General features: G+C 38.6%; 1 protein-coding gene across 2 annotated transcripts in view; it reads right to left on the reverse strand.

Annotated features, from left to right (window-relative positions):
- The window catches only part of LOC145987228 (importin-4-like), a 94,170-nt gene that overhangs the window by 5,353 nt on the left and 61,659 nt on the right, over positions 1-27,158 (reverse strand). For both annotated transcript variants that reach the window (XM_083121745.1, XM_083121746.1), the window contains exons 15-18: positions 21,875-22,068; positions 16,486-16,659; positions 12,583-12,791; positions 11,043-11,193 (exon numbers count right to left, since the gene is read on the reverse strand). In XM_083121745.1, the coding sequence (XP_082977871.1) occupies positions 11,043-11,193; positions 12,583-12,791; positions 16,486-16,659; positions 21,875-22,068 (728 nt within the window). The remainder of the gene's footprint in view (positions 1-11,042; positions 11,194-12,582; positions 12,792-16,485; positions 16,660-21,874; positions 22,069-27,158) is intronic.

Here is a 27,158-nt window from a genome sequence, read left to right on the forward strand (position 1 = left end):
TATAGGCCCATTCTTCTTCGTGGAGCCTACAGTTAATGCAAGAACGTACATCGACATGTTGGAGCTGTATGTTGTGCCACAACTTCCTCGTGAAGTGATCTTTCAACAAGATGGCGCACCATGCCATTTTGCGAACATTGTGAGGGATTTCTTGGATCATGAGTTCCCAGATTGCTGGATTGGGAGAGGTAGTCCATGGATTGCTTGGCCCCCTAGAAGCCCCGACATTACACCACTTGATTTTTTCTGTGGGGGTTTATCAATAATCAAGTGTACCAGACACCAGTTCGTGATCTACCAGATCTACACCATCGCATTCGTGCAGCTATCGCTAATGTTATGCCTGCAATGCTGCAAAACACTTGGAGAGAAGTGGAATACAGATTAGATGTCTGTCGCGCCACTAATGGTGCACATATATAGGTGTATTAGGTATGTAAAAAAACATTTTGAGTTAACATACTTGTAGAAGCAAACCGCCAATAAATATCTCAATTATTTCTCAAGTTATTAATTTTTCTTTTATTATACTTTTAAGCCGGACACCCTGTATATAAATGTTTAAATTCCTGCAGCCACATCGTCAGGTGTAAGTAAAGGGAAATGACCCAAAGTAAGTGTTGGGTCTGCAAGTTTGCCAGATCCAGAGAAAAGTTACAGTTGATGCAAAAAATATTGTTTTGCCATACTTGTCGAAAATTGTAAGTGGTATGGTGGATGTGGTGGTGGAGATAGATATGAAATTTGGTTCGGAAAGTTACTGTATTGCCCTAATCAGGTCATGGGAAGTGGTTGCACTCATTGGGACTCTCCCAGCATTTCATTACTAAGATTTTGGTGGATTATGGTAAACGGAGAATGGTCGCTGGTTGAAAGCAGTTATCATAAGTGGTATTGCAACTGTTGGTATGGATATTGACAGCAAAGCCTAGGTTTTGGGTGGAGGAGCAGTGGTTGTTAATCTTGTTGTTCAGAGCTGTGGATGTTTCCCCTAGGTAAAAACCACTGCAGATGTTGTAGGTAACAATATAGATGGGTAAGTCGTGAAGCTTTTCTCATGACAAATAATGAAAAGTTTCTCTCGTGCTATCAACCAGGTGACATCTGGCAAGGTATCCAACCTTTCAAGAGCTAATGCCACTCTCATCTTCAGGGTACAAGTGCAGTGTTGAGCATTAACCCGGTTTCTATGTATTTGGAGATCGAGATTCCTGGTGAGGAAGGGTGATGAATCGGGAGCCATGTCTCCTGCATCTGCGCTGCAGGTTGACTATCGCTAGCCAACATAGGCATATTCTGGGTGCATGCGATGCATGCGGTGCATGCGTCAATTGTGGGACATTAATTATTACTTTCTTTCACTTCAGATCCAAGAAATGTAATATAAGCTTAGTTGAGGCGCTCTCATGTAAAATAAATACATCTCCTATATGAAGAAATTAGAATGTAGAAATGCTCATTAATGTTGTCGCAGAGCAAGCTGTCGGATGGACCACATCAGCGAAGGAAGATTTTAACATGGGCAAGCGCTGCTCCCATGCTTCTTCCCTCCCATTTCCGCTTCTTCCCCTTCACAATGCGTGAATATTGCGTTGGCTACATGCTGTGAGGTGACAGCTACTGAGAAGAGTATGCTTGTTGTTTTGTTGAACAAAGAGGTGGCAGCGATTGATTTTTTCCTTGGAGGTACAGTGCCAGTGGCGTACGCAAGGGGGGGTTACGGGGTTTAACCCCCACCTTGAGCTTGTGAAATGTTATGAAAAATGCTGTGGAAAAAAATAATTAAATGGCCAACTTACCACAGTCAAAGATCTAGGACAATACTATTACTATTACTACTACTAATACTAATAATAATAATAATAATTTGAATTATTATTTCCATGCAGCACGGAAAAAAGCACAGCATTTCAAACACATGTGTCTTTCAGAGAGAAAGCCTTGAAAATTAACAAGTATTCTTGAAAACAAAATATGAGGGCAACTATGATTTAAAAGAGAGAAAACTTGTTTTGTATCTCAGTTGCAACAATGTTCAATACACTGGCATATGCAGGATTTTTTTTTCGGGATGGGCTGGAATAGTAAATGTGGATAGCACATGCCTTTGTTTTGGAGGGCAGGATGCATAATAAAATATTTCGTATTTTTCGAGCTTTTCAGTCTATTAAAATTGTATTCAAAGACAAAAATGGTAATCGGGACTCACTTTAAAAGAGGTTTCGCATTTACACATTTTGATTTTTTAAAGTTCTTAACGGATTTTTATTTGAAAATTCTGATTTTCTCAAAATTTCTGTAGGGGCTGTAACCCCATCAGCCACCCCTCTACGTACGCCAGTGTTCAATGAACATGTATTTTTTTGTGTGAACAATGAGAATTAACTAAAGAAAGTTCTTGGTTCGTTGTAAACTGCTAATGTATAGACACAGGCTAGGCGGACAAGAACAGTCACCAGTCCGCCTTCCCATTGTTTACCGCAGCATGTTTGAATGTCTCTCTTTTAAAATGTCTCACCTTGTTAACTAGACATTTATTCAAACGACAATAAGCTTAACTATTGTAAAATGTTTTGTTGATAAGAACAGAGAGACAATCCAGATGTGAATTATCGGGGACATTTATGAGGGGAAGAAGCCGGAAAAATTCCAACCAATTTCGGGAATCGAACCCGGATCTCCCGCGTGGTTGTCAGATGCTCTACCAACCAACCAGACCACCGCAGCTTCTTGGATGAGTTCCATACTTTTATTATTTTAATTTATTTTAATATATTTACTTGTTTTTATGGATTTTCTTCACACTTAAAATGTCTCACCTCGTTGACCAGACAATTATTTCGTAACAAAGAAACAAAAAAATGCTCCCAGAATTTAATAAAAATCGAATGACTAGAAAGTGATATTGTTCTATTGCTTTCGTAAATACTATATTTATGTAGATCTCTAGTACATAACAGTAGTAGTGGTATTAGTAGTAATTCAGCTAATTAATTAATTATAAGTATTATTAATTAATTGTGATGATTATTATTTAATTAAAGTATAATAAAACAATGGTAATGTGAATTTGGAGAAAGTTTTAGAAATACCCCCCCTTGATAAAATCCTGCGTACGCTAATGTACAGTGCAATGCACATTTAGTTTAAAGTTTGGTTTATTTTTATTTCTGGGCCTCTTTCAAAGTTCCATATGGCTTAGTGCAGTATTTTCCCGAAATATATTTAAAAAATGACGGAAAATGAAACAGAGGGTGTAAAAGTAATCCTATAGCACTACAGCCCAATATTGGGCCCTGGCTTACCTACCTACTGCTGGCCTCTCTCCCACGTGGGGCAACAGGGGGGCGTGGAGATCTGCAGCCAGAAAAGGGGGACGGGTGGTCTGCCTGACCAACCCCCAGCCTTTGTAGGACATCGCGACCAGATTACGCTCACTCACTTGGAGCTCCCAATTTCCTCACGATGGTGGGTTGCCACCAGCCCTATACACAGGCCGAAAATTCCCAGAGACTGCTGTCCCATAATTATTGTCCGGTACACCTTTGTTTGTTGTCTCATAATAATTGCCCAATATTCAAACTGTCACATTGGTGTATACAGAAGAAGAACATGAAACACGGGAGTGAGTCATACAACTTTATTACTCAAGGATCAGTACAAATTGTGCTTTCCATCTGCCTCTTTGTCTGTCATTCCTGTACTACCATTTTGTCATACCGGACTATAATTATGGGACAGAGGGAGTATTTGACTTTGTAAAGCTAAAGAATGAGTTGATTGCTCTCTATTCTTCCCCCGAATTTGAAAATAAACCTGTACATGAACTAGTACCATATATGAACACGAACAATATTCATAACATTATGAGTGAAATTTACAAGTTGGCTACACTCATTGTGTCAATACCAGCTTCAACTGCATCAGTGTAACGATCTTTTTCAGAATTAATCTTTTTCAGCACATCAGACATCAAACCTGGTGAGTTTTGAACTTTATTATACATATTTCATTACTTTATACGTTATGCAATATTTAGTAAGGTTAATGAGCAAATATCAAACCAGAGACCCCTTGATTACAAGGTGAGAACGCTACCACTGCGCCATCGGGGAGACCCAAGAAGTTCTTCGATTTTGATATGTACGTGAAATAGCGAACCTGCATCTTATGATTGAAGAGTGGCAAATCCTAATAAGCGTTCTTTTACCTGCCCGCGATATGTTTTGAATCTAATTTTAAGCGTAATTTGCATTTTAAGGTTCAAGTTGAATACATTTCCAAATAATATCCCCTCATTTTGAAATTAGCTTCAACAGTATCGAAAAAATTCCCTTTCTTAAGGTTTGACTCAGACTCATCATCTCGAAATTCAAGTCCCTGAATAGTAAGAAATGGTGATGAATCCACAACAACTGGCATGTAGTGTCGGTTTATCTTCAATCACCCTTGGTCCCGGGTTCGATAGCCAGTGGAGGAGCTTTAAACTGTAGGTCCAGTTCCGATTATCCTTACTGTGCATAAAGTGGACTTAAAATACCAAATCAACCAAATCTTGAACCAACTTTGAATGTTTTTTACTAATTAGCGTTGTCACTAACGACCACGATTAGAATAATTTGCCCTTGCTACAGATGATGTCTTGTGGTCCTCAAAATATTCGTGATGTTTTAAAACCATCCACATTCAACACTTTTTCCCAGTTCTTAAGACTGGTTAAAACTTAGGTTAATCTCGGTTATTACAGGACATAAATGAATGAGAAATCACCTATGCCCAGGTCAGCGCTCGAATCTTGAATGAAAGTCACACACATATAACTATATATACTAACACAAATTAATATTTGTTAGTCAAGTTGGTATTATAAGCAGGAAAGTGATATCATGCAGAATACACCACTTTGAAAAGGTGAAAATCGTCACACTCTTATAAATGAACACTCTTATTATTTGATATTTAATTTACTTCAGTTGAGGGATGGAGGGGGCGAAGTATCTGACTTGGGGCACCCCCTGCCCCCTCTGGCGTTGTCACTGCTTCCAATCCTCTAATAACTTCACTGCCGATAGCCTCAGCTTCGAAATGGAAGCTTGTGTCTCCGCAAATAATACAAAGGACTTATGTTCACTGTCCCTCTTTCATTCAAAGTCTGGCGTTTTCCTCCTCAGCTTTTCCTAGCAACTGAAAAGAATCCGTGTCCCTCTTATTATTGTCCCTGCAAAACTTCCTGTCGGCAAGCAAAGCAAAATACGAAATTTTTATTATCCATCCCTTGCATCAACCATCATTCCTGGCCTGGATTTATGGCACTTACCCGCCACTGCAGGTCAACTTCGCCCCGATATTTACACCCTGAAGCAACGGTGTCCATTGTCCAAAGCAAAACCTCTGTCAGTGGGAAGCAGCGAAAATTAGTCTTGAAATACGCCCTGACCGTAACCAGGCAGAGCTCCCGTCCCCCTGACATTGCTGTCAGTTTACTTCTGATGTTCGATAAAACTACTTTGTGAAATTTGTTTAGTAACGAGTAGACAGTAGATACTACATGTATTTTGCTCAAAAACTTGAAAGAATAAAAAGAATAGCTACAATAAACTAAATCAGGATGGTCTGAATCTGATAAATAACTGGAAGAAGAATCTGGAAATATTTTCTCTTAGCTACTTCAACGCAGCGTCTTTTGTGGAGGAAGGGGAAGTTTTCCGCTACCAAATATTTTGTTCGGGATCCTTTGTATTTTTTGCTTGAAAATTGTTTTGAATGGGGTTACATATAATACACAGATATTAAAAAACATACTGTTTCGGGGGGGGGGGGGGGGCTGGAGAAATTTTGGACTTTGAGGTGGATACGCCGTCAACCCCAAAGCCATCACCTGACTGCGTCAGGCCAAGATTCAACGTAAGTGCCGCTCACATTAGCCTTATAATAGTAATAGTGATTAATATACTCAAACAAACTTATCACTTCAGTTATGAGAGTTAAACCGGACCTCTAGATTGTCGGTGGTAACCTAACATCACAAGGTCAATTGCAATCTACTACGAAGAATTAGCCGCGGACTCCAGTCTTGAGAGAAAGATAATAAAGCTGGGATGGGAAACTCAAAATTTGTCACTCAATGAAATGCCGCTTGAAAATGTCATCCCCTCCCGAAAAGAAAAGGTTGCCACAGGACTTTTTCAAGAAACAAGAACCATTTTTTTAATAGATTATCAGTGCTTGAATTTGCATAAGCATCCTCCGCAACCTACTGAATTGTCTTCAAGTTGTTCCATGCAAGGATCCTTCCTTCTAACCCCAAACTCGAACAACAAAATTCGCAGCTGGAGATCAAAAAATCGTAACACATTGGAAAAAAAGGACTGGTTCGACAGAAATGTCCAACAAAATATCAACATGTATGAAAAATGAACTTACAAAAGTACATATAATAATGGTGACATTCAACTCATACGCTGTTGTACCTTGCCTAGCAGAGGAGGGGATATAAAAGGGCTCTTAGAACAAAGGGATAATTTCTCCTCGGCTCTGAGTTTTTGGGGCCCCTTGAAGTAAAACGTAACAGGTGTAGACAATGTAGGAAATTCATTTCAGCTCTTATTTCAATATGAAAAGGCTTGGGGCCCCTTTGAAAATATTTAGTGTGAAGTTACATTTTAAATATCACGTGTAATACTAATATTAGCGATTAAAGGTCATGAATTACCAAGTTTGATGTTTATAGTGTATCATTAAGGAATCGACTGGTTGAACAACTAAATCCTTCTACTGGATTCATAACTGTAGATAATTAGCATATACACTACGTTTACGACAAACTGTGTAGCTACAAGAGTACGAGATGAGGGATATTTTCCTTTCGATTGCTATCTCCGAAGCAAGTAAGTTAATTCTGCATTTCGGATGGGACCCATATGACAAGTTACCCGGGCCCCTCTGGCTGATACAATATGCCACTGCTTAGTATCGCAGACGTCGTCATATTATATGTTACTGGGAACCAGATTCTGTTTCGTAAATTGACATTTTTTTTTAGAAGCGACACTATCTGTGGAACTTCTGTGATTATATAAAATTTCAGGAGCATATTGCTGGGCCCCTACACCTCGGTGCCCATCCCCCGCATTGCGGGGGCGACCGCTACGCCAATGTCTGAGGGAAACAACAAGAATTTTCTCATCAAAGACATTTCCAAAATTTCCATAACATTCAAAAATTTTGCAATAGTTGGAATATCATTAAGTATCTTAATCCGTATAGAATTAGGTCAACCAGGAAGTTTGATTGGATGCAAATAATCATGTGGTAAAATCTTGTCATGGTTTCCTGTAAACACTAAAATCATGAAATTAGTTCCTTCCATATTTCCCGTATTTTCTCGTCCTCTTTAGCTCTCAGCTGCTCGGAGTGGGATAATGCAAGATTATTTGTCGCTAATTATCTCCTTCTCTTAGTCTTGCTGTATCTTGAACTCCCTAAATAACTTTCCCAACAACTCCTTATTAATTTGTACTGCCACGTTTCATACAATGTTTTTCCTACTTCCTAATAACATTCACTTCTGTACACCCTTTGATGTAAAAATTAAATAATAATAATAATAATAAACCCTATCCGTCGGTCCATTTATCTTTCCAACCTATAAAGCTGAGACTATTTTTACAAGATAAATCTCGGACTCAGACACTCCACGATGTTCTGTTCCCTCCTTCCACCTTCTCTGCCTGCTCTTTTCTTGATGTTATTCAGAATTGTATTAGTATCTGGAGTACTATCGTAACAGAAAATTATTAACCTGGAAGAAATTGAAAAAAATGGGGAGAAACGCTGTGTTTCTAAAGAGTATAGAAAATAAGTTTAGGTATTCATTCATTAATCTCTCTAGAATATTCTTATTTTGACTTAATACATGCTTATCAACGTTTCTAATTGAAATACTTTATTCCAAGCAAACAAGTATTTGCAACTGATTAAATATTTTGCTATTCTTTTTTTCGAGATGAGACGAGACTTTTCCCATCCCGTCTCGTGTCTCGTCTCGAAAACGAGATGGGACATGCATTCTGTCTCGTCCCGTCTCGAATTTCAAAAGGTTTGTCCCATCCCGTGAGCAACACTAATCAACGTAGGCATTATTAGAATTCTAACTGCAAATAATGCATGTAAGTTGGTTACCAGTATTAAGTTTGGTGCTTTCAGCTTTTTTGAGAAACCGCTTTTCGCGAAGTGTTAGCTGCTGGATGTGCCCCACACCAATCTCGATTCAGAGAGGGAAAGCATTTTATTTCTTTGAGGAAAGGGATATTGAGACAAAATTTCCATTCATGATTAGTGACATAACTGAAAACGCGCTACTTTTAAAAGGGGGCAAAGTACAGTGCAAACGTATTGAGAATATCCATTTTACTGAAATTTTCTGATCTGGACACAGAAAGGTGTCCGTGTTCTCATTTAGCATTTCATCATTTTCTACATCGTATTATAATTTTTTTAAAAAAGTCGAGTGTTGAAGAAGAATTATATGCATAAAAGAGTTAAAAAGAAATAATTGCCCCAGATAGCACTTAAGTTAACTGCAAGTTAAATCGAATGTCGATTTAACTTGCAGTTAACTTACATGCTATCTGGGTGATTGATAGATTTAGTTTATTTTACTTGGCTTTCTGCCATTCTTGTCTAATTGGGAAGATGAGGATGAGTGATGATATGATGACATTGACGAAGAGAGACTCACAAAGAACACCCATGCTCAGGCAGGGATTCGAACCTGAGGCCCTTGTCGTAGCACGCTGTTATAACCAATCTGCCACGGAGGTCGGCACTAAAAAGAAATAAATACTAAGTGACGGTCAAGTGATCCATTTTTTGATGCGAGAAACATTTACAATACTGTTATTGAAGTAGCAAATAATTTTTACTGACAAAACTGCTTTTTCATTGGGTGATGCGTGGTCAGAACATCGAGTCCCATTGTCACTGTTTTCTGACCTTCGAGACAGAAGCACCTTTATTCTCAGATATCTAATCGAGACTTGATTAAAGTAGACTCTGAACCAATGCCTCCAGGGGGAATCGAACCTTCTACTTCTTGATAAGGCGAGAGGCTTATTAACTACATTATCATTTACAATCCCTATCCCGACTTTTTCGAACAGCAGTAGACGAGATTCAGTTAATGTGTTATCTTTTATTCTCTAGGGGCTATTTTTTAACATACTACTTTTTTTAAAAAAAAAATCACAGCTCCCCCCACCCCCAATCCCTGCTCCATCCTGTGCCTACCCTTCCAGAGAAAGCACGCTTCGCCACTGGTCATATCTGCATGGACGTTAATGGCAGACAGTTTGAACATCGTCTGTGATGTGGTTCCCTCGGCACCTCCACTCTGCACACAGTGAACATGTCGACATATAAGCAGCCTAGAGCAGCACCACCACCATCTTTGTTTTTCTAGGTAATGGTGATGTCCACTACGGATATTCGCTTTCTTCTTAGTTGTCAGTCTCCACATATCACTTTCCGTGGATAACACATCTCGCTAAACCCTTCCCTATCCCCATGACTTCAACAGACCCATTCGCTTCCTTTGGGGAATCCCTTGCGCATCAACTTCACACATCTGCCATGTGCTTTTTTTAATAGACCATGCCACATTTGTGGAACGCCCTTCGCTGCAGTCATATGGTTGGCCGTTGTGCCACTATTTGCTTGTAAACATAATTTTCCCACTTTTTCCCACTTTAATAACTCCGAATGGGTGCCGTTTTCGGCATTTCATCACACGAACTTTTGTGTTTATTTTCACTTGTAGAATCACCTCCTAAGCATTGGAAACAAACTTTTGTAACACCCTGTGTATATATACACAAACATAAACCAATGGCATGACAGCCCTCGAAGGGCCTTGGCGTATCTTCCGACTGGCAGTCTCCCTCCCACAATCCTACCTAGAGGTGTGGAGATCTTCAACCGGTAATGGGGTGACATGGGGTCAGCACGTCAAACCCTCCGCCATTATAGGAGATATCCGAGGCCAAATTACGCTACTCACTCATAGCTTCCGAAAATTCCTCATAATGATGGGAAGCCACTGGCCCTATACACAGGCCCAGAACCCAGAGAATGAACCCAGGCAGACCCCCACAGTCGAAGTCCAAAGCACATCACCTTAGACCGCACAGCCACAGAGAAGGACATATACACAGACATACATTCATACTATTTGCAAACATGGAAATATGGAAGAAATATTTTTAAATATATTGCTTAGCTAGAACCTGGAAAAAAATACAGGAATACTATCGTTCAATATAAAAAATATGTATATCATGTAGATCCTTTGTTAATTCAGGAACATATAGTTTGAAACGTAGCTGCAATGCAAATATATAGCTGAAGCTAAATATCATGTGAACGAAAAATGCTGGACTATTTTAGGTACATTAAAAGGAACAGAAATGATCACATGTTTTGTAGCATATGTACTAGAAACTTAACATATTTCTTCACCTGAAAAAGTGAAATTAATTGCAAATGCTAATAATAAACTAGAAAGAAATATAAAAGAAGGCATTAGAATTATAAAAAAATATGAAAAATAATTTAAATGGTAATGAATTGAAACCTTTGTTTAATATGGTTATTAACAAATATGAAACTAAACAATGAAGACAGTAACATCTAGTGATATATGTTAAAATATGTTATAAAAACAGAAGACCTAGCAACTGTGAGATTACGTGCTTTATCAATAACAACTAAGTAACCAGTTTGGTACTAATTCAGCAATTAGAATTCAGAAAACTATGTAAGAGGATTACTATAGAGATGGATTACATAGTCAGGTTAAAATTATTTTTATGATATGATGTAATAGTGAATACGCTCAATCATAGAACAAGGTATATTCTGATGGTAAATAACTTCTAATCATATCAGATATGATTGAATATACTATGAGCATATCATAGGAAGCAAGGACATCATGGATATGACTGGCGAGAAAGTAGTGGTAGAGAGGAGAGGAAAAGACTCACTTGGTCCAGTGGAACATAAGACATGTTAGTTATGATGAGTCTTGCTATTGCCCCACAAATTATATCCAAGGTTCTTGGGTGCTGTTCTTTGCCATCACCAGCTGAGAGGGCAACTGCAGCTGAGAGAACATTCAGGATTTCTGGATAATGTCTGTTCAGTGGTTAAGGCTCAAATAACACAAAAATTCTTCTTCTAATCACAGTCAAATACAAACTAACACTGCAAGTGCAGTGAACTTCTTTGTTAAAAATTTCAACAGGAAAAATATATATACATATATATATATATATATAATGTATATACAGTATAAGCATCAAATAATGATAGTAAAGAACTCGCCACTTTACAGTGTCCTTTACTCATCCATCGTCTTGCCGAAACCACAATGCGTGCCAAGGTTAACAGTTGAAAGCATACCACATCTTTTCTCCCTTCTCGTCTATCAGCAGCCTCTGGGTATGGTCATGATATGTTTGTGATGGAGGAATGAAGACACGAATGTTAAAAAACAAAAGGATTGAACCTAACCTTTTGCCACACTTTAAAAATGCTCAAGGGGGCAAGGAAAGAACGTCCACCTTTGCCACCCTCTCCCTGTCCTGTTTTATGGATGGGGGTGGGAGTAGCAAGATTCTTGGCAACTCTGAACTAGTCATCATTTGTCAGTGTGCACTACATCCCTAGATTTATGGCTGTGGTTTTCTCTCGGATTGGGGAAATGAAGGATGTTATAGCTTGGCGAAGCCTGTACCAATAATTGTCCTCATAAGTAAAGTTTGAATTTTTTAATTTGAATTTAAAATTTTGGGTGCGTGAGCACTTAAGACTATTTTGCACCTGTCACATTATACATGGTGGTCCAGCCCCTTACCATAACTAAAATAACATAATAATTGTTTTGCCGTGTAACTAAAATATTAAAATATTTTGACCAGTTAAAAGCTGAGGCTGTAAAGGGGCACTCAGCACACATAAGGACAAATCACAGGACAACACAGAATTATACTAGACATGGAGCCAGACACCAGAGCCTCGTTAGTCTGTAAAATGCAGTCACTTCTTACACCCCAAGTAAAGTTTGAGAACTACTTGAACTACTTGAAAAGAAGAAGTAGACTGTAATCTGAAAAACTAGATTGTTGCGCATATATAACCCAGTAAAAACTTGTAAATGGTTGTTGCATCATGGAGCATTGTTCTTATATGACTTAATATAACCATAACGCAAAGCTAATAAACCAGAAAGTAGATTCTATTCAAAGGTATGTTACTATTACTAGCCACAGTGAGGGTATACTGGTAACAGCATTGCCTTGTTATCAAAGGGTCCTGGGTTCAATACTCAGTGTATGCACATAGTGGTTCATATTTCACTTTAAACTGTAGTTCTAGTCCCAATTAGCCTTCCTGTGCATAAAGTGGAGTCAAAACAAAAACTCAAACAGACAAAGTGCAGCCCTGAGGAGATTCCATTGACAAAAAATTCATTGACACTTTCAATAACAGCAAAACAATGGCACTATGTTTATTAAAGGATACTGGTATAAAGCTTCCTTCCCATAGAAAACAAATTCTCCCAATCCGAAAATTGCCACATTTCTGATCTCTTCATTGGCATCCCCTGCCAGCTGTAAGAACAGAGGCAGCAGCTGAGGAACATATTGTGATACCTGGGGTCCCAAAGGCTCCAAGGAATCAGACAGAGTGCTGATGCTCAATAGGCACACGTCCACTGTGCACCGTTCCTCCTAAAAAGGTTTAAAAATACATAAATATACTGAAATAAATAAAACAACTAACATGATATATCATATACATGTACATGTTATTCTTATCATATTATTATTATACATACATGCAAGACTATACTTGAAATTATGTAGAAATTTAAGCTAACAATGCAGGTTTGATCAATACTGAACCTCTACTCAAGCCTGTATTTTTCACTTAAATGTCCATGTTTAGCACCTGTGTGTGCTAAACCGTAAGGTATGAGGTGTATTTTTAAAGTAAGGTACGTTTGCCAGTTACTTGATATAACCTGCACAGGTATAGTACTGCACATATGCACGGACTCCCAGCATCCCTTGCACAGCAGGGGCGATTCCTCCATGTAGGAAGTGAGGAACTTCCTACAGTTCATTTGTACTTATTTCCAGTTCTCTACTTTTTAGGAGTTTAATGTTCATTAAAAGTTAAGAGCGCTATCTCCATTCACTTGGCCAGGTTTGCTACTGTTCACTATCACTCACTTGCTTCAGCTGCTGACAAAGACGACAGTCTTCCCCGTTCCCTGTTGCTGAGGAACCTCGATATTCCACCTACAGTGGGATGGGTGAGAGGTGTGGAAGGGAGGGGGAGAGGGTTGCTCGGTTATATGGTCCAGCAAGGAAGAAGCAGTCGTTTCCTCATTCAGTGATGCCAACCCTAGCATTATGGTTCTAAATCTAGCATTATTTGAACTTTGTTGGCACCTAGCACCCTGTGTTTGGCATAAGGGTAAAATTTAGCATCATCTCTAAATGCGCATCCCTGCAAGACAGATAAATCCAATTCAATGGAAGATACTTTGAGAAAATATATTTTTTAGTTATATATTTTTTTGTACTTCTCCAACAGACTTGTTTCAAACAAAAGGAAGTATGACGACCAAAGGACAAGCTTTTACAATCACATCCCAGTACATCCTCTTCTTTTCATCTTTTCTTTATTCTCCCCGATTTAGCAAACAAGCCTTTTATGAAATGAAATCTGTAGAAAGTTGGAGCTTGGGAGTCACAAATTAAACACAAGCTGCCGTTCCAAATCGTGATTTTTTTACAACTTTTTCAAGCACTATACTAGAATCCATTTAATTGGTTGGTTGGACCATTTTAATTGATTTGATGTGCAAAATTCTCAAATGTTGCTTAACTATAGTAAATAATCGATAAACCACAACACCAAAATAGCTGCATAAATTGAACTTAAAACTATATAATTAGTTGCGATTAGCATAATTTAAGAGTTGAAGAAGCAATATTCTTATCACAGGATTGGCAAAAGACAAGACGACATTTATCTGTAGTCGAATCAATCACTCAAGAGTGGGTACAGTGTTGCAGCTAAATGGAATGGATAGTACGAGTGATACGTGTGCCTGTTTATTTGAATACATTTTCAAAGACTTTACTCGGTCTGGTTACCATAACTTCCTACACCTTAAAAAAAGACACAAGTCGCCACTGTTGCACAGAAGCAGACACCATTTGGAGCCACGGTGTCAGTTTGTGCACTTCGTACTGTGTGATTGCAATGTTTAAGACGATCGAGTGGCACAGCGACTGTGAGATACAGTCAGTGGTCTGTTTTTTGGCAGCAGCAGAAATTCATCGCCAGATTTGTGAAGTGTACAGCCCCCCCCCCCCCCCCAAAAGACCTTAAAAAATATTCATTTGAATATACTTGAGATGTGCAACTTTCAGCTTTGTTCCCTCCCAACTGAACTGTTTTTAACTAGGGGTGGCTACAGCTGGGGCTATTGGAGAAAAATTGCTTTGAAAAAAGCCGCAAAATGAAAGACACAAGACTATTGAAATGTGATAAAAATATGTATGTACCAACCACCAGACATAACTTGGCCTAAGCCGACCTCTTTGGTGGAGTGATTAGCAACATACACTGCAATGCCAGGGGTCCCAGGTTCAAATACTATCCTGTGCATGGGTGTTCTTTGTGAGTATCTCTTCATCAATTTCATCATATCATCAATCATCCTCATCATCATGTTTAGCCAAAAGTAACAGAAAAGCGATACTAAATAACAAAAATTTAAAAAAAAATCAAATCATAGCTTGGCCTAAAAGTTGTAACTGAAATTTTATATGAGGAGGGGACAACCAAGTAACCACAACCATTGGGCCAACATAAGTATTTACATGGGCAAAGTTGGCTTTACGTTGGTTGTCAAATTGATGTTGGTCTTACGTTGGGCAAACGGTGGTTGCCAATACTTGCCCAACCATGGAAAAGTGAGTCAAAATCAGTTTTAAAAACAACTTTCTCATGCTGACAACTTTCAAGAGTATGCTATAAATTGTAAAATGTAAAAAAAAATTACATTCAACAGTGTTTCTTTTCAAATATTTCAGTCACAGCACATACTGGAAATATAATATTAGTAGAAGCTATTTTTAACTTGCAGTCACTCACCAGTCCTTTGTCAGTCGCCATGGATGAAAGATGAGTTGGAAATTGCTTACTTTAGCTGTAGCAGAACAAGAACATTCTTACAGGTATTATTGTGAAGGTAAAACAATGTTATGTGTAGATTAAATTCCATGATAGGTAGAAAACTAAGTAAACCCTAGAAAGTTTTTGTGCTAACACTTGAAGGTACAGGCCTCCCCGATGGCACAGTGGTAGGGTCGTTGCCTTGTAATCAAGGGGTCCCAGGTTCGATACCCGGTGGAGGCACAAGTGGTTCGGATCCCACTTTAAACTGTAGGTTCAGTCCCAATTAGCCTTACTGTGCATAAAGTGGACTTAAAACATCAAATCAATCAATCAATCAAAAAACTTGAAGGTACGGTGCCTTGGAAACAATGATACCATGTGATTGAGAAAGTGCTGTGTATTTTTTTTATTTTCGTAAATACTATTGTTTACATTTGGCCTCACAATAAATTATGTATATATCAGAACAGTATGTTGGTCCAATGTAAAATCATACGTTGGCTCAACGTAAAAACCACACTTTGGCCCAATGTTGGAACCACGATCAAAATTAACATTGCCCAACGGTAATTACATTTCGCCAACCATTTTCAGTATGGCGCAATGTTGAGCCAACCACTTTTGATTACTTGTCTTATCCCAGACTAGACTAACATTACAATCTTTTAGCCTATTTCAATACTTTTCTTCATAAAAACATGATAACTCAGATTATTGTAATAATAATTAACTCATGTTAATGAGCCAGGCCAGCTCGGTAGCTCAGTGGTTAGAGCAATGGCACGGTATGCCAGAGACCCAGGTTCGAGTCCTGATTGAGCCTGCATTTTTCGCTGAAAATTTCTACGTAGTACATCTCCTGTGTGTACCTAATCTACAACTATTTAAGGGTATTTAGAGCCAATTTTAGGAACCTAAAAGCACACTTTTTAGAATCTAAAAATCTGAGGTCTACACATGACACATGTCCCTTTTCACTTCACTGTCAAATCTCCCTATGAAGATAACCACATAAAACATGTAAAAAAACTTGCCACCAGTAGCTTGTATTTTCAAGTATTTACCAAGGGGTCCTGGGTTCAATACCCCATGGAGGCACATAGTGGTTTGGATCCCACTTTAAACTGTATATCCAGTCGCGATTAGCCTTTCTTGCATAAAAGCAAACGTAAAAACAATCAAGTATTTACTAGTTAATGATATTAATATAAAAAATTTTCAACTTACAGCGAGGGGTGCAAAGAGCGGCAGTATGACCCCAAAATATGTAGAAAACTCCTCTGGATTCATTGCTTTGCCGAAATTCGGAACAAGATATCTAGTGCTCTCTATGAGAAGTTTATGTAGATCAGACTCTCCATGATCTGGTTCTTCAGCGTCAAAAGTGTATTGGCACTCAGTCTGAAAGCAATTTGGATCAAATGCTACAGTATCAAAGTTTTAAAATAAGTATCCTTATTTATATTATTGTTCAATGTGCCTAAATACAAGGGCTGTTCAAAAAGAATCCAAACTTTAAAACATTGAGAAAATGGTAATATTCACCAACTATTTGGACCTGTTTCCTTCAAGGTACCAAAACAGGGGAGTATGCCGGTTGTGGAACAACAGGTGCTTGATGCTTTGCCAAAAACTCCCAAACAACGAGTGAGGAATGAACACATGCATTATTGTCATGAACCATCGAAGTCTTGGTCTACCATGCCTGTGGCATAGTGGCCCGCAACCTTTCTCATAATCGCTGCATGACCTTAATGTAGAATGCTACATTCATCTTGGAACCATATGGCACAAACTCCAAATCAACGATCCCCTGCCAGTCGAAGAAAACTATCAAGATCATTGGGATCTACACACTCATTCGTGCTTTTTTGGGCCATGGTGAGGATCTCGAAACACTGTGTTTGACTGAAATATTCCTCGCCATAGGCTTTATGTAACATGTCGTATGTGTCTTTGAAAGTTTTCTGCAATTTCACTCATACTCGCTGTTCTTTCAGTTCCTTCATGATAAGGTAAGTGAAAATCGCTGCAGGCACTCAACACACCTGCTCAATGCGATCTACTGCATTACTGCAGCAACAGCTTTGAAACTGGGTTAAGTTATTAACTAAGGACGCCACTACTAGGCACCACCACTGTCAGTTCTCTTCTACGAATTTATATACAAACTTTACAAAAAGAGTTTGGTTTCTTTTTAAACAGAACTTGTAGATTTACACATGTGTATTTAGTTTCTCATTGATTGCAGACTGATCAAAATATAAACTATTTTAAATAAATCGCAGATGATTCAGCATCATGAGAACAATTGGTGAACAACTTGAAAAGATTAACATTCTAGTTAGTCATTAAGAAAAAAAATGTGTGTTCAGTTTGTTTTTTGTTACATGTATCAAGTATACTAAAACTTACAATGATATATGAATGGCTTGGGTGTAAAACATGGCAAGTGTCCTTTTTTAGTAATTTTTGAGTTACAAAGTAAAATGTGCCATCCTTCAATTTTCAAGTGAAATCACCATGTCATACAATTTGCATTGGACTCAGTGAAGCCTTCTGAAATTGTCAACACAACATGAAAACAATTTATCTACAGTATAACTTCTAATAACTTTTTTCTTAATGAACTCAGAAGTGACTAAACTGTCACTTACCATGTTTCACACCTGAGTCCTTCATATAATAAACAGTAAAAATAAGAAATATTTTATTCCCCCAATATTTTTTCACCAAACATTATTCTTTATATTGTTATCATTATTATTATTAAGGATTCTTTCTTCTATTTAGTGAATAAGTCATATCAAAAAAAGTATTCATCTTGTGAAAGATTTACTTCTGACATGGTGTCATTCTGCTCTATTTATTGTAACTTATAATCACATAATCCTGTAATCTGAAGCTTTAAGTGATATGATATTATTGGTTTAGATTTTTGTATTTTCATACACAAAATTAAGCAGTATTAAGTTGAACACAGATGGTTCTCTGGCTGAAGGTTTTTAAGGTTACATCTCTCCTCCAACTTAAGCCAGCCTACCGTGCTGGAGTGGTTAATACAACATGCTACGATGCTAGGGTACAAGGTTTGAATCCTGACCTGGCATATTCTTTGCGAGTTTCCCTTCATCAATTTCTTCATATCATCACTCATCCTTATCATTGCAATTAGCCGAAAATGGCAGAAAAGCAATGTAAAAGGTAAAGTGCTCCCCTGTTCATAGCACCATGCCATGAAGGCATATAGGGGGTGTGGGAGTAACGCCCCACACTTTCTTGATCCGGTCGTGAGTGGGGGTGATGTGATCAGCATCACGCCCCTGACCGCCTTTACCCCCCGGGTTTCCCCCAGCTTCCCATGTTATTCGACGCTGGGTGGACGCCGGGGCCGCTTCCATCGTTAGAAAAGTTCCCGGATTTGAACCGGCCGGGGATCGAACCCGGGACCTTGAGCATGGTAGTCAGACGCATTACCGACTGAGCCACCATGGACACTGTAACATAACTAACTAACTCTCTAGCCTTCTTAAACCCGAAGGTTCATGGCTGCAGCAACACAGGCCTTCCATCTCTCCCTATCTTGAGCAAGATCTATATACTCTTTTCCATCTCTATCGATTTCCTTTAGGTCCATCTCAACTTTGTCCCTCCATCTTTGTCTTGGCCTTCCTATAGGTCTCTTACCATCAGGTTTCCCAACAAGAATCCTGTGAACTCCTCTTTCCTCTCCCATTCGTGCCACATGGCCTGCCCACCTAAGTCTTCTTGATTTAATTATTCTAATAATATCTGCAATGTAACATAGCCTACTTCAATCAATCAATCAATCAAACCCTTCCAACTTAAAAAAAAGAAGAGAACCAAACTGATGGTAGAGAGTTTGGTGTTTTAAGTCCACTTTATGCACAGTAAGGCTAATCGGGACTGGACCTACAGTTTAAAGTGGGATCCAAACCACTTGTGCCTCCACCGGGTATCCAACCCGGGACCCCTTGATTACAAGGCAATGACGCTACCACTGCGCCATGGGGGAGGCCCTGATGGTAGAGACATTGACAACATTATGGTACATTGTACCAACATCTACCTGTACCAAGAGAAGCATTGGTAGCTGAAGGCAAAACTTTTGCCTTCTTAAAAATCTTATCTTGATGGAATGTTTGGATGCAAGGTCAAACTTCCTGAATTTTTTTTTCAATTAAAAGTACTAATCAAGAAAAACTCCAGTAGTTGCCAATCTTCAGGAATTTTTTCTTCATACTATTTCTGTTGTATTATGTGAATTATGTAAATACAGTACATCTATGTAGAGATCACCTAACAGTGAAGGAAGGCAGTCAGACATAACTTCCTTGTATTGAAGTTCTAATATTTTATTCCGTTTTTAACCAATTACCTATTTTAACACTATATAATGGTTACTCCCTTTTCAAGCCCTAAAGAACAACTCAGGTGGGTTTGAAATTTTGATTGTTTTTTTTTTAGGTATATGTCTTGACATCAGTCTTTAACGGTATTTATGATGCTGACAATTATGCATGCAAATTTTGTTTTTAACGAAAACACGAAATATGAAATAACATTCTGTAATGTTCATTTTTCATGTTTCTGAAAGGTGTGAGGTGCATTTTCCTACCCTGTTTTGTCACTAAATAATGCGAAACATGCTCTTAAACACGAAATTTACCATTTATATACCGACGCGACACTTTCTGAAGTCTAAAGTATCCTGCGAGTTTTGAAATTCACGGAAAATTGATTAATTCTGCTGTAAATATTTGAGAAGCAAAAATGGACCCCTTTACACAGAAATAGACTTAATACTCTGGTAACTACATAAATGTGCTATTAGGAGGGATAAGTTTATTTTGTGTAATAAGTGCAGTTTTTAAATCAAATTTAGGATTATATTCACAATTTTAAAACCAAAATGTCATCTTATATAGCACTTTTGATGTGATCATTCACCGCTATAACATCGAAACTTTATTTTATTTACCGCTTTGGAACCCGAAATTGACTCTGTTTTTGTACCAAAATTTTGCTTTTTTATTTACCAAAAATATGTGCCTCTACTGACAACACATGCATGAAGAGCAAGTATTTATTTTACCAAAACTAAGAATATTGTTGCTACATATTTAGCTATGAAATACAAGATAGAGCTTTGATATTCAGTTAGAGAAAACAATATTTGATTAGTGCCATATTTTGTTCAAAACTGACTGATAAAAGTTGGTGGCATAGTGAACGAACAGGTGGAAAAGTTTAAGTGTTTGGTGGGAACAGAACTGAAGATGGTGATATTTAGTTCAGTGATTATGAATAGAATTATAAGTTTATGTTACTTATAAAATATTACTTACAACATTATTTACAAAATTCAAATGACAGAATAAGCTAAGATTAAATTGTATCAAGGTTCAGGTTGAAAGACAGTAGTGAGTTTTAATTAACAACACTCTTCCCAGGCTGACTCCTACATAGCTGAATGGTTAACACTATTGCATTTGGTGTGAGAACCATAAAATTTTTAGTATTGACCCTGCACCATGAGGGCAATTGGGGAACTTTTTTTTTAAGGTCAACTGTAGTGATGAGGAGGCTCAATGCACTGACAATCTTTGACATACCTTGACCCTCAAAGAATTGTTTCATCATGAAGAGAATGAGTTCTTTCTTCCCAGATTCTTTCCTATGGCTGCTCTAGTTGTCCAACAATAGGAAATTACCGTTGATTCTTGATTAGATTTTTGTTATTTAGCATCATATTTCTGCCACTTTTGGCTAATCGTGATGATGAGGATGAGTGATATGATGAAACCGATGAAGGGACACTCTCAAAGACAGCCATGCCAGGATTCGAACCTGGGACCCTTGGCATCATAGTGTGCTATGCTAACAACTCTGCCATGGAGGTTGGCTACTGTTTCTTGTCTTGAGAAACAGCCATGGTAATCCAGTCAGTATGGCATCTGACTGCCATGTGGAAGACCCTGGTTTGATTCACAGGTTGGGTAATCTCAGGTGGGAATTTTTTTGACACTAAAAAAACTCAACTGCATGGTGAAACACACCCCTATAAGAGATGGCCTGCCAAAGTGACTTTTTAATTGGATGATGCATCGAGTCCCATCACCATTGTTTTCTGGCTTTTGAGACCAGAGTCCGATACTTCTTATTTTCAATTAGCTCCTCAATTATTCTCACGAGGCTGGGTCAATACCGAAATGTTGGTGGCTCCCACCAACCTGGGACTATTTGCACCAAAAGTGAGAATGCCATTTGCCTATGCAGGAGCCCTATATTTCCAACAGTGTACAACCTGGGCAACCTGGGAGGGGATAAAGGTAGCCAGGGCCTGGTAATGATCACACCACCTCCATATTGGCTGAGATCGTGAATATATGGATCCCTACTTCCTGCATTCACTCCTTAAATTTTCCATCTGATTTTGGAGGCAGTCACCGATAATAAAATTACTTTGGATGCGTCAGCAGTCAGTTTTTGCACAGCTTTGCCCTCCCTAAAGTGATGCCCGTAACTGAGGTATATACTCTACTGCTACACAGACAAAAAATTAACCCAGAGCGGATCCTTAGTGTTTGCATACCTTATTTTGCATCACAATCTTAATGCAGTTCAAAATAATTTCTTTGTGCCCCTCGCCTTCCAACACGGCTCCCTTCATCTCTCTCAGTATTTCTGCATAGGCATCCACTGCTGCCTTAACCACTCCGGTATCTTTATCTGTCCGAATAGTCTCAGCAAGCTTAAGAACGAACATTAACAAGGCCTTCTGAAGAGCTGCAAGATAATATGATAATGTACACTCAAAAACTAAAATATTCATAATTTCAACTGATATAATTAGTTAATCACAATAGCATTTCTCCTCACAATGCTGTTAGCAAAATAATGAAAATTATGCATTGTGCTTAATTTACAGAATATTTAGACTAGATGTATGTATTTAGAAGATGCATGAACACTGAACAGGAGTTGAAATACCTTACGATTTGGTACACACAGGAGATGTACTATGTAAAAATTTCAGTGAAAAATTCACACTCTAAGAGGAGTGCTGTACCAACTGAGCTACCAAGATACACCTGATGTTTTGTTTGTACTGTTTCACTTGTGTGGATTTTGTCTCTACCAGTGATACCTCAATGGGATCTGTTGCCTTTGAAACACTGATGACGTCTACAGCACCTAGTTTCTCCAAGGGAAACCAGAGACCTGGGTTCGAGTCCAGGTCAAGCCTGCATTTTCCTATGAAATTTCTACATAAAAGCTGAAATAGTTTCCGAACTCACTACCCTGTCCAATCAGATAGCCTACATACAGGGTCAGATTTAGGCCTAGGGTGTCTGATTGCCACATGGAAGACCCAGGTTCGATTCCCAGGGTGGGTAATCTAAGGTTTTGATTTATCCAGCCTTGTTCTTGCATAAAGTGGCTCTGGGACGTACTTAGCCTCAAATCATTGGGTACCTTGGGGGGAGGGGGGTTAAGGCGGCCAGAGCTTGATGCTGGTCACATCACCTCCAAAATGGCCAAGATCCCTACCCTAACACCCCCTAAACGTGCCTTCATGGCATGGTGCAATATGCATGGAGAACTTTATCTTACCAGTAGGCCTGGGCCTAAGGGCATGCCAATTATAGGCAGCGCTAATTTGCCACATGATAATAGTATCCAGATAGTTCCTTTTGCTTATTTTAATTTTGTTTTATCACTTTTTTAAAATCAGTGACTTGTGGATTAATGTGCAATTGAAACATCTCCGTAAATATTTTTTTTTAAAAAAAAGTTGTGTTGTTTACTATGAAATGACTTGTCTTGTGAGTTTTGATTCTACCAGTATGAGAAATTAGCATGCGTTCAATCCTTTTTTTTACATGGAAATTCCAAAATACGTATTCAACAAAAATAGATAACATTTCAACGTCCAAAAAATAGAAAATAAGACGTCTGCCTTTTCCTGGAGGTACAAATCCATTGGATGTGTCAATAAAGTGCCATGTAGAAAAGAATAGAAGTATTGATTCGCAAAAAGTATTAAATCTTTATACACACACACAGACAACAAGTGTTCAGAAAGTTACTTTAGGAAAGGTAACTGAGTTACAGTTACTTGCTTAAAAAAATAACAGAGTTATTCATTTTAAAAAGTAACTCAGTTACAGTTACAGTTGCTTTCTGTTGGATATTTACTTGCAAATAAATTACACAAATCAGGAAATTTGTTGTGCATAAGGAGTGTGACAGAGAGAAATAAATTTGTTGTACAATTTCAAGTGCTTATGAACCAGAAAATGATAAAAATAATAATGTAGTATCCTATAATTGTGCTTTATCAATGAAGGTGAGAATGCCATTTTAAACTTACTCCTTCAGTTCTCCCTGAGACGATTACATAAACAAGCGAGAATGATGGCTAGGGTTGTCCTAATTGGTTGGTTTGCCACATGAGTATTGTAGTTCACTGTTGTGTCAATAACAATAGTATTTTTATTATTATATTATTATTATTATTATTATTATTGCATCCAAAGTAAAGATCTGTCATGTCTGTCATTTCAGGAAATTGGCTTCTCATTTTCATCTTAACCGAATAGCACTTAACAAAATATATTACTTTTTCAAAATTTCTAGAGATGCTGAATAATCGTAAGTAAGCAAATTCTAACCAGAAATATTTGTTATTTCCATTTTTAAATTATCAGGGATTGAGATATACTAAATCACGTAGAAACAATTACATTGTTTTCCATTCACATGCATACTTGCTAGCTCCTTCAGTTGTGTTCATAGAAACAGTACAGTCTTTCGTAAAAGCACTGAAATATAGCAGTATGTCCCTTTTAATTTTAATCTGGTATGCTAGCAAAGAAAAACTATCAGATGCTGCTTACACAAGGAGGAAAATTATAAGGCCACAGATGAACAAACTACAGAAACAAGAGACACTTCACAGCACACAACTGACAATGGCAAACTGTCATCAAGAGGAAAGAATTCTCCTCCTAGAAGGTTATCTTCCAGCTTCGGGGAAATCCACCACTCTTCCAAGGTGTACATATCGCTTGGGAATTGAGGACTACCAAATGAAAGATGAAAGATAGGATAAATCTGTCACCATGAAATGCCTGGCACCTGGAGCCTACACTGCCCTCCGACAGGAACAACTTTCTCTTTTCCTCTTCATCTGTTCTTTGCAGTGGCGATGCTAGATAAAGGGCAACTATAGCACTGTCCCACAACAATTTAAAATAAAAAGTTCATTTGAAGAGACGATCGGTATATAACTAAAATTCTTGTTTTTCCCTCAATTCCTACGTTGCTGCAACCAGACTTACAGGGTGTGCAGTGTGCACCCTGTGTGAGGTTAATATATTTCTCCATCCTGTTGGAGAGAGTCCGATCTCAGCTCTGCCCTGAGACGTGACGTCACTGACTGATACAAAGATTTACAGCATAGGCAAGTGACGGTAAACCCTCATTCACCGTTCAGTGTTTCCAACTCTTGGTAGGCACTTCATTCGTTCTTACAGCCTTCGTACTTTCCCCTTCCTCAGTACGATGCAGCAATAAGCTACAAAAAAATATCCCTCGAATGCTTTTCTTCGCGCATGTTTCGGTGACTTGAAAAGTTGACAACACTTTTTATTGCACAAACAAGTCCCTCTGTGTTTTCAAAAAGATTCTCCTTCCTTTCCATTGTATACGGATTTGGATTTGACTTAGTGTGTGAGTTTGTGTTGCGTTCCATCTGTGTGTGTATTTATCGCTTATGAAATAATTAGTTTTTCGCGAGTGGAAAAGTTTATACGAGGGAGAATCAAATGAAAACTGCAAAAGTGCCATTAAAAATATTTTTTTCTTTCTAGACGTTTGGAAATTTGCAGACACAGTCCTTGACATCTTTCCAAGCTGGTAGTACGAAGCAGTGCCGGTAGGTTGGGTTGGATGTGACTAACACGTGATTCAAGATGGCGGCACCACTACGCAGTTGCACCAAACAGGAACAGCGTGGAGTTATTCGATTTTTATGGAGTGAAGGTTTGAAACCGGTTGATATTCATCGGAGAATGCAGGCGAAGTATGGGGATGCCTGTCTGTCACAGCGGCAAGTCTACGATTGGTGCAAGAAATTTGCAGAAGGTACGACTTTATTGACTGATGCTCCATGTCAGGCTTAGCGAGTTGTGACAGAGGAGTCCATAGCCGCGGCAGATCATCTTATTCAGGAAAACCGGCATGTCACCCTGGCTGAAATGGCTTCCTTTCTGAATATGAGCTTCGGTTCAGTACAACACATAGTGCATGACGAACTCCGCTACAGAAAAGTGTCCGCCAGGTGGGTTCCTCGACAGCTGATGCAGGAACTTAAAGTCCATCGGGTTGACGCATGTCAAGAGCTGCTGAGGCGTTATGAAGAGGAGGGTGAGGATTTTCTAGCATCACATTGTCACTGTTGATGAAAGTTGGGTGCACATTTGCAACCGGAGACGAAACGTGCAAGCAAGGAATGGCAACATCCGTCTTCGCCGAAACCAAAGAAGTTTCGCAGCCAGCCCTCTGCAGGGAAAATCATGTTGACTTTATTCTGGGATAAGAAAGGTCCTATTCTGGAACACTTACTACATGCCCCCACGTATGACAGTGACTAGTGCCACCTACACCGACCTTCTCAAGAACCATTTGAGGCCAGCGATATGCACAAAGCGAAGGGGATTGCTGAGTGCAGGTGTTTTGCTTCAACATGATAATGCCCATCCTCATTCTGCTCGTGCAACCATGAAAACCATCGATGACCTACGCTTCAAGTGCCTACCACATCTGCCATACTCACCAGATTTGGCACCATCTGATTTCTACATCTTTCGTCCATTAAAGGAGCACCTTGCAGGGCAGAGGTTCAAGTCTGATCAAGACGTCCAATCGGCAGTACACGAGTGGCTACACAGTCAACCGAAAGAATTTTTCTCACGCAGTATTGAAGCACTACCTATCCGATGGCGTAAGTGCATTGAACTGGGAGGGGACTATATAGAAAAATAATGTACAATCAAACATTATCCCTGCATTAAAATAGTGGGAAAAAATTAATTGCGGTTTTCATTTGATTCTCCCTCGTAGTTACTGTACGTGTGTATTTATTTGTGTGATTTTGTCTGTGTTCCAGACAACTTGACATGCAGATTATCTCTGTAAGTATAAACAAACTATTTTGGGGGTACATGGCCAATGTAAAGGTTGTAACTGAACTTAACGCTGCATCATCTTCCTAGTTAGTTATTGATATTAGTGGATACTTGGTGAATATAGAATATTTCTTTTCATTATTTTGGAAGACATTTAGCGACGCTAGTCCATGTTAAAATGACATTGAATCATGTAGAAACTTTAATATCTACGCTTTTCAATTCATTGACAATGGAAGAGAAACTGCAGATAAAGCAACTAGGACCACATCGACCAAATATTTCAATTCAGCATTCAACAACATGTAAGGGAAAGCAAGTAAATCGAAATTTTAACATGGACTGGTATCAATGAAAAGTGTGGCTTTGTGGTTGCGATAAACGCAGCACTTTATTTTGCTTTCCTTGTATTTTGTTTAGGGGCGACTTTGCTTGGACACGTACATGAAATGAAACATTTGTCAGAAAAGATAAAGAGCCATGAATCTTCCAAATTGCACATTAATGCATGTACGGATCTTGCATTACTGGATCATATCGAATAGTTTGGTTTGGTTTGATTTGGTGTTTTAAGTCCACTTTGTGCACAGTAAGGCTAATCGGGACTCGACCTACAGTTTATAGTGGAATCCGAACCACTATGTGCCTCCACCGGGTATTAAACCCGGGACCCCTAGATTACAA

The sequence above is a fragment of the Lepisma saccharinum genome, chromosome 4, assembly GCF_977018435.1.
Source record: "Lepisma saccharinum chromosome 4, izLepSacc3.1, whole genome shotgun sequence".
In the NCBI taxonomy this organism is placed as follows: Eukaryota; Metazoa; Arthropoda; class Insecta; order Zygentoma; family Lepismatidae; genus Lepisma; species Lepisma saccharinum.